Source organism: Stegastes partitus, unplaced genomic scaffold, assembly GCF_000690725.1.
Source record: "Stegastes partitus isolate 25-593 unplaced genomic scaffold, Stegastes_partitus-1.0.2 Scaffold100, whole genome shotgun sequence".
Taxonomy (NCBI): Eukaryota; Metazoa; Chordata; class Actinopteri; family Pomacentridae; genus Stegastes; species Stegastes partitus.
Window position 1 is genome coordinate 624,144 of NW_007577831.1, and position 14,089 is coordinate 638,232.

The following is a 14,089-nucleotide window of genomic DNA, read 5'->3' on the forward strand; positions in this document are numbered from 1 at the left end:
GGACAGGGGTGGAGATGTTGGTAGCTTTGGACAGGCAGCATTTATCGGCCAATTCCTCCATAGGTAGCAGTGTGCCTCCAGTAGTTCTCTCAGCTGATCTCACCACTCTCCTCAAGGCCTTTTGATCTGAGGTGTTGCAGTTTTCATACCAGACAGAGACGCTGCTGGTCAAAACACTCTCTATGGTGCCTCTATTGAAAGTGGTGAGGACTGGTGGACTGAGATGTTCCCTCTTCATCCACCGTGAGAAATGTAGGCACTGGTGGGCCCTTCTATTAAGAGAGTAGGTCTGCAGGGACCACGTTAGGTTGACTGCTACACAAACCCCTTGGAACTATGTGATCTTAACAAACTCCACAGCAGTGCAGTTGATGTGGATTGGGGTGTGCACTGGCTGATTTCTCCTGAAGTCAATCACCCTCAACAATTTTATTTTTTTACAACATTAAGGATCAGATTTTTTTGACTGCACCAGTCTGCAAAAAGTTTCACCACCTGTCTATGTGCCTTATGAGACCCACCACTGTTTTGTCTTCTGCATACTTTATGATGCGGTTTGTATTAAACTTTGCACAACAGTTGTGTGTCATCAAGGGGCTCAGGACACATCCTTGTGGAGAACCAGTGCTCAGTGAAACAGTGGTTGATGTGTTATTTCCTACTCGTATTAACTGAAGCCTGTCTGTGAGAAAATCCAAGCAGAGCGCTTAGGCCCAGTGTGTCAATCAGATACTGGGGGATTATTGTGGTAAATCCATCCATCCATTTTCTATACACCGCTTAATCCTCATTAGGGTCGCGGGGGGGCTGGAGCCTATCCCAGCCGACTTAGGGCGAAGGCAGGGGACACCCTGGACAGGTCGCCAGTCCATCGCAGGGCCACACCTAGAGACAGACAACCAAGCACACTCACATTCACACCTACGGACAATTTAGAATCACCAATTAACCTCAACATGTTTTTGGACTGTGTGTGTGGGAGGAAGCCGGAGAACCCGGAGAGAACCCACGCTGCACAGGGAGAACATGCAAACTCCACGCAGAAAGATTCCGGGTGTCCCCACCGGGACGTGAACCGGCAACCTTCTTGCTGCGAGGCAACAGTGCTACCAACTGCGCCACCTTGCAGCCCTATTGTGGTAAATGCCAAACTAAATTCAACAAACACCGCGATACAAGTAAAAATAGCTACAAACAGGTAGCTGAAGGGTTTATTGGTGTAGTGATACCTTCTAAGTAGGTGAGCAAAAACATGGCTATGCTAGCTCTTCTTGGTATAGTTCCAGTAAGATTACATATTTACGATAAATTATATTTGATCATATGGAGAAATTTGATTTCTTTAAACGCAGCATGTATTTTGTGTTCCAGAGAAATTTTGTCACTGGTGCCCCCTTCACACTTCATTTCAGATTTCTGCAGCTCTCGACTGGAACCAGTTACAAAAAACACTCAAACTCAGCTTTTTCATACCTTTATCATCTTTTAAAAATATAGTGAAGCCACTACTTACTGAGTCCTGTACCTGCTTTTAGTGTATTTTATCTTCAAACCTTTCATTGTTATACTTTGTTTGTGTATCTTTTTTATGGCTGTATTCTTTTTATTCTATTCTCTGTTCTGTGCTGCCTCTTGGCCAGGTCGTTATTGTAAATGAGAATTTGTTCTCAATTAACCCACCTGGTTAAATAAAGGAAAATGAAATCCTGAGGCGTTCCCAGGCTAGCTGAGAAATATAATCCCTCCAGCGGGTTCTGGGTCTTCCCTAGGGTCTCCTCCCAGGTGGACATGTTCAGACAACCTCCAGAGGAAGGCTCCCTGGAGGCATCCAAATCAGATATCCAAAACACCTCAAACTCACTCCTTTCGACGCGAAGGAGCAGCGGCTCTACTCCGAGCTCCCTCCGGATGTCCGAGCTTCTCACCCTATCTATAAGGCTGAGCCCAATCACCCTGGAGGAAGCTCATTTTGGCCACTTGTATCCGCGATCTTGTTCTTTGGGTCACGACCCAGAGCTTGTGACCATAGGCGAGGGTTGGAACGTAGATGTACTGATAAATCGAGAGCCTCGCCTTGTTACTCAGCACCCTCTTCACCACAACGGTCCAGTACAGTGCCCGCATTACTGCTGACACTGCACCAAGCTGCCTGTCCACCTTGCGTTCCATTTTCCCATCTCTCGTGAACAAGATGCCAAGATACTCCCTCGCTTGGGGAAGCAACTCTCCAGTCCCCCTTTTTGAAAATGGGAACTACCACCTCGGTCTGCCACTCCAGAGACCCCGTACCTGATACCCACATGACCCTAAAGAGACGTGTCAGCCATGACAGTCCAACAATGTCCAGAGCCTTAAGTATCCTGGGGCGAATCTTGTCCACACCTGGCACCTTGCCACCGAGGAGCTTCTTAGCTACCTCGGCAACCTCTGCCACGGATATGGACCCAGAAAGCCCCAAGTATTCAGGCTCTGCCATCTCGGCCAACTGGTACCTCTCTGCTGTATCAGGAGACCCCCGAGCCAACCAGGCCTGAAAAGTCTCCTTCTTCAGCCTGACAGCTTTGGTGTTGCTGCCACGACAGGCACCAGTGACCTTCTGGCCACAGCTCTTAATGGCCGCTTCTGCAATGGACGCTTTGAACACGGCCCACTCCGACTCACTGTCCCCAACCTCCCCCGAGATGCAGGAGAAACTCTTCCAGAGGTGGGAATTGAAAACCTCATGGACAGGGGCCTCCGCCAGACGTTCCCAGTTCACCCTCACTACATGTTTGGGTTTCCCAGGTCTGTCCAGCAGCCTTCCCCACCATCAGATCCAACTCACCACCAGGTGGTGATCAGTTGACAGCTCTGCTCCTCTCTTCACCTGAGTGTCCAAAACATTCAGCTGCAGGTATGAGGATACAACTACGAAGTCGATCATCGACCTTTGGCCTAAGGTACTCTGCTACCAGGTACACTTATGAGCAACCTTATGTTTGAACATGGTGTTCATTATGGCCAGTCTATGACTAGCTAGAAGTCTAATAATGAAACACCGCTCGGGTTCAGATTGGGCGGGCCGTTCCTCACAGTCACACTCCTCCAGGTTTCATTGCCCATGTGAGCATTTAAGTCCCCCAGGAGAACTATGGAGTCCCCAGGCACCCTTTCCAGGACACTGCCCAGAGACTCCAAGAAGGCCGGACAGTCTTAACGGCCATTCGGTGCATAGGCACAAACGATAGTCAGCATTTTCCCCTCTGCAACACGCAGAGAGGCGACTCTCTCGTTCTCCGGGGAAAACTCCAACAAGGCGGCTCTCAGCCGGGGGCTTGTGAGTATCCCCACACCCGCGTGGCGCCTCTCACCCTGGGCAACTCCGGAAAAGGAGAGTCCAACCCCTCTGCAAGAGTTTGGTTCCGGAGCCCTTGCTATGCGTGGAGGTGAGCCAGACTATATCTAGCCGGCAACACTCCACCTCCTGCACCAGCTCAGGCTCCTTCCCCGCCAGTGAGGTGACGTTCCACATCGAGCTCCAAGTCCTCCCAGGGGATGGTACGCCCTGACGCATGGATGAGCATACTGGTCCACCAGCAGCATGTTCTGCAGGAGGTCCAGGAAGCTGAACAGCTCCTCCTGTTCTGCACTGGTGCGACATGCTGCCTGATGCACTTGCTTCCACCAAGGACTCGAGAAACACAGAGGCCTGCACTCTCTGAATTGGTGCCTACTTGATAGATAGATAGATAGATAGATAGATAGATAGATAGATAGATAGATAGATAGATAGATAGATAGATAGATACCTGCAGTCTCCACGTCTTCTTATAAACAAATCATAAAGCAATATTTGAAGACAACAAATTATTTAGGAAAATTCTTAAAATATCAATCTTAAATTTTACAGATACAAATGTCCAGAATTTATAACTCATAATACAAATGTAACTAAAGTACATTACTTGAGTGAATGTACTGTATTGGGAAAACTTCATATGTGTGTTTGAGAGGGACAGAAGTAAAAACACATGATTCACTTTAAATTGTCAGAGGTAATCCCTGTTTAAATTAATTTATGATTCAAATCAATGCCTAATTAATTATTTATTTTATCAATTATTTATTTTGACCGAATAATCTGAGTATGTAAGACTTTGTTTTCCAGATTCACTCAGATAAGATGGACAGCCTGAGAGCTCTACTCTATCTGATTTACATTTTAAAGATTCAAAAATGATGCCCTGTTATATTTTTTCTGAAATTGCAAAATTCACTGTTTGTTTCAATAAGAAAAATGCAACATTATTTTTAATTTAAAAGATCCAAACCTTTCTTTCCCCAACAATATGCATTTGAGGTTTGTTTGCAACCATAATGCAAGAGTTTTCAGTACTTCACTGTTTAAAATTTTCAGCTTACCTGACATGTTTCTTGATTTTGTTTGAAACTCAAAATTCAAAGCAATTGTAAAAAGGCGTTGAAAACGGCAACAGAAAGATGTCTGTAGCGTCGTTTTAGGTGAAGGGATCTGAAGGACTGAAGTATTTTGAGGACTCTCAGTGATTCTAGAACATCACTGTGTTTTACATCATTGTTACCCACAATGTTTTTATTAAATTCCTCCATGGTTCACTTACATGGAGAAAATATTATGGATATAATGTGATGGTAATAACAGTTACAGACACAGATAGTACAAACATGAATCCCCCCAACATTTAGGCAGAAAACCAGCTGTGAAAGAAATACTCAGATATTTTACTCTAGACAAAGTACCAATAACTCAGTGTAGAACTAGATATGTATTGAAATGTATACTTCATTAAAAGTACAAAAGTATCATGACCATAAATACTTTGAGAACCATAGTAAGGGTTCTCATTAAACTGAGTGGCATCTATTTTAGAAAAATGCATATTACTGAATTATAATTAGTGAAGTATTAACGTCACTTTAATATTGGAGTTGCTAAAGTTGATTTAACTACTTTATATAGTTTATCCGCTGAGTAGCTTGTGAATTTTCTAATATTACATCATTTGATCTGGCTCTGAAGGAGAACAATGAAGCAGAAAGTCCCACCCTGCAAGCTGACAGGATTAGTTCTTTAGGTTTGTTACATATGAAATTTTGGAAAGGTGAATTTGTGTTTCAAGAGTGTCAATACTACACTGCAGTTTCAAGGTGGAAATGCTCAGCCATGGTGTTGGCTGTTTATTTTGGTTAATATGTGTCTTCTAGCATCATAAAAACACTGTATATACATGTTAACATGAATTTTAAAAAAAGTGTTTTGTTTTTTTTTAAACTAGAGGACATCTTTACAGTTATCATTTGAGTCAATAATGTTCAGTTTTCTGTCTTTGCCCTCCACTGTGTGCTTCAATTACCCAATAATCAAGTGTAAAGTCAGCACACATTGTAGTGTATGAAGTAATTTACACCTCACATGTCAAGAAAATGACTGCTTCTAAATAATAACTGTTTGAAAATCTAGGTATTGCTTGCCACCTGTTGTTAAAATGCTGATTTTTCCACCCTCAGGCCAACTGGATAACTGACAACAGTTTCTGAAGGAACTAATGATATATTCAATATAACGCATCAAATGATGGCAAGAAGTGTCATACGAACAAACCGACAGCAGAAAACCACAACATTTTAACATTTTTATTATTAAAATATTCACCTACAAAATGGCCTATAAACACTATTTACAGAGTAGCGAGCAGCGACGCCAGCTAAGACACAGAGAAAATGATATTTCACACAGAAAACACTGTGTCAGAGGAAAAGATGAATTTGTGGGCGTGTAGTGAAAATGTACATTTCCCATTGTCTTTGTGAGGTGATCGTGGGGCCGGCGTTAGGAAATGATCGAAACACTCTACGGTTATTTCCCTGAGGGACAAACCTGCAGCTGAGTCACAAATGCAAACCTCTCCTGATGTGTCAGTGGGGACGTGGACATTAGGTACATAAGGTCTGTGATGCAGCGCAGTCGACTGCTAATTGTGTATTTGCATAATGTATGTGTTTGAGTGAAAGATCAGTCATCAAATATTGAAAACGATAAATGATGTGGGGCCATTTTTTTATCTGATTGATTGTGCTTTCGTGCAGCTCTCAGGATGAAGCCTCATTTTTCAGATGGATGAAATGTTACAGTGGGCTCTGACAGGCACAAGAAAATGACCAGAATCAGTTACTTCAAGTAGACTATAAACACCAAAATTGAAGTTAGGAGGTTTTTCACATGACAGTGATGGGGGTCCTTTCTTCAGTACCCAAGTGCTCTAGAAGAAAGAAAAAAAGAAACAGTTTGTTTCCAGGACAAAAGTCAAAATGTTTGTTATATACTGCAGATCATAGACACTTAAGGCCTACATTAATTATACTTGTGCCAAATTTTAATTTATAGTGAATTCTTGTTTGACCAATAAGTTTCTTCTGGTTGGAAATGACACAAACAAGCGACCAAACACAGAAAGACATTGTGTTGGAAATGATACAGCAATTTAAACAGTTCTGATCAATTCTAACAAGCTTTCTGCGTTTCTCCACTGGGAATTTGGATTTCTTAGAAGTTGGATGCTGCGCTCACCAATGTCCATATTGTTTTCTGTTCACCATTTCTTGACCTCTATATGTTTCAGATCACTGTCTTGTTGGAATGTCCCATTCTGCACAAGGCTAAGTGTTTCTGCAGACTGATGATTTCCTCCTGAATCTGATTGTCCTCTTCTCTTATGATGCCCTTTGCTTTGACAAGGTTACCCGACCCATCAGCTGGAAAACCCCTCCAAACCATTACTTTCACAACAACATGCTGGATCGAAAGGTTGGTGTTTTTGGGGTTCAATGGCTCTTGTTTCTTTCACTAAACTAAAGTCATGTCCCTTTGTCCAAATGATGTCATTTTTAATCTGATCTGACTACAGAACTGATGACCAACAGTTTTCTTCTTCGCCCAAGTGAGCTTTTGCAAAGGCTGGATGAGGAATGTGGAGTTCTTGGTCTGCATCCACAGAGACCAGCCTCATTTAGTCTCTACTAAAGTGTCTGGTGGTATCAGAACTGCTTGAATTCATCTGGGTGGTCTTAATAATGATTCTTGGATTTTTCTTGGCCTCTACCGTTCTCCTGTGTAGGGGGTCACTTTCCCCTTCCTACCATGTCCTATGAGATTCGTCACAGTGTGGAACTCCTTGTACATTTAATGACGCTTTGCCACTGATGTTAAAAAAAACCCCTTAGAAATGGCTTTTTATTCTGTCCCCGTCTTAGGAGCCTCCACAATACATAAATGATGGATCCTGATATCAACCTCACTAAGTTCTTTGGTTTTAATCAAGAGTTGTATTTTATTAGTAACTGAACTACTGCATCCGCTGTTCTTAGCTTACAGTGCATTAAAATGCTTTAGAACATTGTAGAAATGACCAGGACCATTTGGAGGGATATACACACTGCCTTTTCTAAAATACTGGTAACAATTTCAAGGGCATTTTTAGCAAAAATCTTTTTTTTTTTTTTTTTTAAAACACAAAAAACCAACAACATAAAAACAGTTAAAATCTATCATTAACATTCCTGAAGCAATGTCTTGATATGTTTTGTTACTTGTTTATGTAATTTTACTCCAGAATAAACCTATTGGCTAAATAGAAAACATCACAATAAATCAAAGTTCAGCATGCGTGTGAACAATTTAGATTTACCTTTGTTGGATTAAATTAAAAATTTCAACACAAAAAAATATGATTATGTTTATTTTTGCTAAAGAAAACAAACCTTTATTGCTGTCTGCTTGTTCTTCTGTCTGTTGAGAGAGTTAACATCACTGTGTGAGTAGAACTGCATTGGCATATTCAATTATAAGAACGTAATTAGTGTGCAGACAAATTGTTGAACTCACTCTGACTTTTCTTGGAAAGCGTCGGCTCACAAATCTCTCGATAACACACATCCTGCTGTACTTTATAGGTCCGTTTGTACCTGCAGAGAAGAAAATGCGTTCTTTCATTTGATCCATTAGGTTGCACGTAACTATAAACATCACATTAATTGTAATTAGTATAAGCATGCGAGGCCAGAGCTGGAGATCTGAGCCTGACTTACAGGTAGTGGCAAACTCCACCCTCCCAGACTGGCACACTCTTGGTTTCAGAGTAGAGACGGGTGCACGGGTGCGGCACTCGCTGGCACACTGCAAACAGCAGAAATACAACATGGGGTATGGGTGTTGTAAGGATTGTCAGTGAAGGAAAGTCTGCTGGATGGTTTAGGAGTCATGTGGGATGTAGCTGGGGCCTGCTCTCTGGCTGATGGATGGTTTTAGGAAAGGAATGTTTAAACAATCTGACGCTGGATGTTTGGGTGAAGAACAAGATTCAAGAGGGGTGAGGGAACGCCGAGTGTCTCCTCGTACGGAACTTCATCAACATACATTTATTAGTGAAGGAAAACTCATATTTCCACTCTGTGTTTGGAGGAGGAAGTTCAGGCTGGATGTGATAAAATGTTTTCCTAGTTGGAGTGATGCAGCTGTGTAGCTTTCAGTGTTGGGAGGTAACGCATTAGTGTTCCTTAATCCAGTAATCACATTACAGTTACAGTCAGTTACAGTTACTACTTACTTTTCTGCCAGGGCCACCTTTAATCTCCTAGACATGCAACTAAGCCTTGTTCCCCCAGCAATTTTCTGTAAAATGCTCTTTGAGCTGGTTTTCACCAATGTGCTGTTCACTATGTAGTAATACTTCACTGAAGAGTGTATAAGTGGTGATGTGTGCTGATTTGTGAACATATGTTTGGTGAAACATCGTATTATTAACTCTAAACAGTGTGAATGCGTCTTAGGCGGTTCTGTGTAACACCAAAGTAATGTAATGATTAGCAAGACAAATTATTTTCTATTGGTAGTAAATAAGTGTGTGTGTATATATATATTGATATGTTTTAGGCGGTTTCCCACATTTCTGTGAAAACCATATTTACAGAGCTGTTTCTAAAAACACATATTTTAAAGGTACTTTTCATCTCTTCCTATAGTTTTAATGCTTAGATTTCATACAAATTAAATGAAAAACCAACATTAAGTGTCTCAGTGTGGCACTTGGACACCACGTGCTGCCAGATCAGCTTCCCTGCTCCTTGGTATTCATTCTCCAAGTGTCTGAACTCTGCTGGTGTTTTGATGATGGAGGTGAAGAGAACACCAGAATCTCTCATAGGTTTGAGATCTGGTGACTGTGAAGGCCAAACCATGTAATCGATACAATTTTCATACACATAAAACTATTCAGCGCCCAGTGAAAACACTGTCATCCTGGAAGAGACCACTTCCATCAGGATAGAAATGGTTCATCACAGGATAAAATGATCATTCAGAACAACTTTGTGTTGATTTGTAGTGACCTTTTTTTTTTCTAAAGGAACAAGTGGACTAAACCGAGCAGCAAAATACCTCCTACAGTACAACAGAGCCACCGGATCTCCTCATTTGTTTCCAGTCTGTATGTAAAATTCTTTCCAGACGGGTGTTGTGACTTCTCTTATTATAACTACTATACTGTGAGTCATAGTTTTAAAAACAATACAATCCCAGACATCCCACCGATTTATATCACAGCCAAACTATACAACACACCTAAAAGAGATCAGCTGTCAGCCTGTTATGATGATGCACAAACACTAATCAGGTTCAAAGCACACAATACAACTTCTCTAATCGCTCTGATTATTTTCTTTGGCCCTATAGTTTTTCATCACATGACTGTACTGGTAACGTTATAAAACATCTGGATGCCTTCTGGATTAAACCACTTGCTGCAACAGATACAATGCCACCAGGCCTTCAGTGAGACTGATGGAAGTTGTTAAAAACTCTCGTCAGGTTGCTTTTACAGGACGTTCTAGACACCTTGCTGACTTCTGAATTGAGAAAAAGTCACACAAGCAGTTTAATGCTTTCTATAGAGGAGAGGAGAAATTACATTTAAGTCATGCTTCTACAGTCAGGCTGTGTATGATGTTATAGGATTGCATATATTAACATGTTTTCATGTCTATTAACTTCAGTACGGCTTTGGACAGTGCCGATAATACATTCCTACTGGCTGTACGACTCATTAATTCAGTATTAATGGCCAAGAGATTTTTCCTCCAGGCAGCTGGCAAACTCACATCTACATCCTGTCATGGATACACTTGCAAACTGGTGGTCTGAGCTGCAACTGCACGGTATGTCTTAGAAATAAATGAGGGAACAACCAGTGATTCACATATTCTGGAATTTGGACTGTCGACAGATTTGATCTTGCTGGAGAAATAAGGCCTTTCTCTAAATTGAATCCCACTATCTTCATTAGGAATATTTAAATTTGTGGTGAATATTATTAGGCACAAACTCTGACTTTGCTCCTCTTAATGTTTTTCAAGTGGAAAAACTTAATGCCAACAAAACCAAGCAAGCCTTTAACAACTGGGCTGACAAGTTTCCTATCTGACACTGGAAATATAAAAATGAAAACAAAGAAGCATATTGTGTGTAGATGATATACTGCTGCCTCACACAGAATCTTCCCCACAGCAAATTCTGAAGAAACACTGGGTTATAAATGTAACACTAACTCACAGTAAAATGGGAGGAAAGTGGTGCAGTGTAAATAATATGGTCCTTTGTGAATTCAGAGACAGCGTGTTCATGTTGTGCAATTATGCCCTCGAGCCCTAAAATTAACCAAGTCAATCATAAATGTCAGAGGGGTCAACTGACAGTGGAGCGTATTTCCTGCTCCAGAGGTCTAAACATAGCGAGATCCTCTCACTGTGACAGTTTACATGATAGCATGCAAATATATAGTATACCGTTAGCTCACACCTGTAGTTAAACTGATGGAAAGAAGTAATACACACTATGAATTTTGCACTGACACACATGACAGCTAAAATGAAATTAAATAATCCATCAGTTTTTCCGGAGGATTTATCCTGCTCAGGGTGACAGATGTTTTACACCGATCCCAGCATGTATTTACTTGGAGTTTACAGTTCAGCTTTCTGACATTAATTTGGGCAGTGGGAGGAAAGCCTCTCCAATCCACCCAGAATACACATTCATGTTCACCAGAGGATGAACCCTCACGAATCATAGAATTTTCCTCTCCACCAGCAGGTCAAACTTTTTTCACTTCGTCACTCAAATATCAACATGTCTTAAATGGATTGCAACCTCTGACTGTATATAGAGATGTGTAGATTCTCAGTCATCCAGGTCATGTCAATGATAGGAGCTTCAGCAGAAATCAACTGGACTTCTTTTGTAGGATAAGAGGTTTTACCTCTCATTCAAGAGGGTTCTTCAGTTCTAACTCACTAATGGGGAATTACAGAATTTACAGTCACTCCATTGACTGTAAATTCTGTCTGTGAAATGTCTTCAAGAACCTACAAGAAAAGTCCAGCTTTTTTCTCCTGAAGCTCCTGCGATGAAACTGCTCAAAAAAATAAAGGGAACACCTAAACAACACAATGTAACTCCAAGTCAATTACACTTCTGTGACATCAACCTGTCCAGTTAGAAAGTAATACTGATGGTCAATCAACTTCACCTGCTGTTGTGCAAATGAAACAGACAAGAAGTGGAAATGAGAGGCAATTAGCAAGACAACCCCTATAAAGGAGTGGTTCTGCAGGTGGTTACCACAGACCATGTCTCTGTTCTTATCCTTTCTGGTTAATGTTTTGGTCATTTTTGCATTTTGTCAGTGCTCTCAGCCCTAGAGATAGCATGAGGCGGTGTCTCCAACCCACAAAGGTAGCTCAGGTAGTGCAGCTCATCCAGGATGGCACATCAATGCAAGCTGTGGCAAGAAGGTTTGCTGTATCTCTCAGCACAGTGTCAAGAGCCAGGGTTAGCAACCCACGGCTCCGGAGCCACATGTGGCTCTTTCATACCTCTGTTGCGGCTCCTTGTGGCTTTGGAAAATAAATAATGAGTATTTTAATTTAAATGTATTTTATTTTAGCTCGTTAGTTTTTAAAATATAATTCTAAATATGAAGATTTTTGTGAACTTATAACATTAAAATAAAACATGTTTAATTTTTTGTCACTCAAAATATGCGTCACACTCGCCAATGTGCAACATCCGCTGGCCCGCACAGTGTTGCCAACTTGGTGACTTTCTCGCTAAGTCTGGCAACTTTCCAAATCCTCTTGGCGACTTTTTTTGTCAAAAGTGACTAGTGACAAATCTAGTGACTCTTTCTGGTGTTATTGGAGACTTTTCTGGTGTTTTGGAGACTCTGACGTGAAAACACGTATTGGTCTGCAGTTACTGTCCTCAGCGAGCAGCGGTGCTGCCGTGAGCTCCTCCCGTCGCAAAACGCTCACAGGCGGTCAGGAGTCTTGTCAGCAGTCCCAGCTGGACAACCAGACGGCATTTTTACTTTGCTGCAGGTGGATAATTAGGGCCCAAGCACTACATTGTGTAGGACCCTCTTGAAACTGAAGGAAATAGTCTTTCTTATTATTAGGGTCCGAGCACACCAGTGCAAGGACCCTATTGTAACCGTTAGGTTTCTTCTTATTATTTGATGCAATTTAGAAACTCAAATTATAGGGTCTAAAGACTCACAAAAACTCAACAAAATCAGCACACACATCACGACTGTCAAAAAATTTGATATTTTAAGGGAGTTGGACATGTCAATGCCAAAATGGCTCCACAGTCCCATTGGAAGCATGTTTGACTCAGACCTACGCAATTTGGTAGGTATATGGAGGAGGTTAGGACAAACAAAAAAGTCAGTGACAGCCGTACTCTAAACCCGACAGGAAGTCCGCCATTTTGGATTGTTCGTTTGTCCAACCTGAGCTAACTCCTCCTAAGGGGTAAGTCACAGAGTGCTGAAATTTGGGTAGCACGTAGAATACGCCTTGAAGGCAAAATGTTATCAAAATCATCTGCAAAGGTCAAAGGGCATGGCCACGGCGGCCCTCTGATTTTTAAACCTTCGCCATAAAAGAGGAAGTACTGTGTCACCACCCTGTACATGCTCCATTCTGCCTCAAACTTTACATATTTGATCCGACTGTTGTCCTGATCACATCCATATGCCCAAATCCATTCACAGTCATAGCACCACCTATTGGCAAAAGGCTGTTTAAGGCATTATACTTCCATGTGCCATTGCTTCAAACTTTGCGATATCATTCTTAAAATTAGTCAGCTAAGTCTTCCGACATTGATGATGCTACAGTGTGAAGCGTTCTCATTTTCAAGCAACGGTGTTGCCATGGCAACGCATAGTTGCTATGACACGGAAAGGACTTTTTGACAGCGTTGGAATGCTCATGAACTCACCAAAATTGACATACAAGTCACTATCCGCTCAACCATTGACAATGTGTGCCTGTTTAGCAAAATGGCTCTATAGCACCCCCTGCAGCAATTTATCCATTAGCCCCCGCAAGACGTTTAACCGACGTTTACAAAATTTGGTAGGCATATGTAACACATCAGGACACACAAAAAAGCCTCTTGGACCCATACCGTAAACTCAACAGGAACTCCGCTATTTATAAAACTGTGCAGTTTTTTGTCATATTCAAGAGTGAACTCCTCCTAGGGGTTAACTCCTACACGCCTCAAATTTGCCCAGCGCATACAACAGGGCTTGGTGATTAAAAGTTATCAAAACTCTCCGCCAAAGTCTGAGGGCGTGGCTGTGGCGGCCCTCTAAATTATGACAATTCGCCATCAAAAAGGAAGCATGTCTAACAACCCTGTACATGCTCCAATCTGCCTCAAACTTTACATACTTGACAACAGTCCTGCCCTGGTGAAACCCATATGCCAATATCCATTCACAGTCATAGCACCACCTGCTGGCAACAGAAAAGCATTTGTTTTACACTCTCATACACATTTGTAACATCTACTACGGCCAGCAGGTTTCACTTACATCCATGAAATTTAGTGGACATATGAAGCACATCCAGATGAACAAAAAAGCCTGGGGGTGCCATTCACCTAAACCCAACGGGAAGTCTGCCATTTTGGATTTTTTGTTTCTCCACCCTCAAACACTCCTCCTAG

General features: G+C 41.8%; 1 protein-coding gene across 2 annotated transcripts in view; it reads right to left on the bottom strand.

Annotated features, from left to right (window-relative positions):
* Positions 1-5,637: 5,637 nt before the first annotated feature.
* sned1 (sushi, nidogen and EGF-like domains 1) overlaps positions 5,638-14,089 on the bottom strand; it is a 39,137-nt gene continuing 30,685 nt past the window's right edge. For both annotated transcript variants that reach the window (XM_008277552.1, XM_008277551.1), the window contains exons 29-32: positions 8,104-8,191; positions 7,901-7,980; positions 7,777-7,804; positions 5,638-6,278 (exon numbers count right to left, since the gene is read on the bottom strand). In XM_008277552.1, coding sequence (XP_008275774.1) covers positions 7,779-7,804; positions 7,901-7,980; positions 8,104-8,191 — 194 coding nt within the window. In that variant the 3' untranslated portion in view covers positions 5,638-6,278; positions 7,777-7,778. The remainder of the gene's footprint in view (positions 6,279-7,776; positions 7,805-7,900; positions 7,981-8,103; positions 8,192-14,089) is intronic.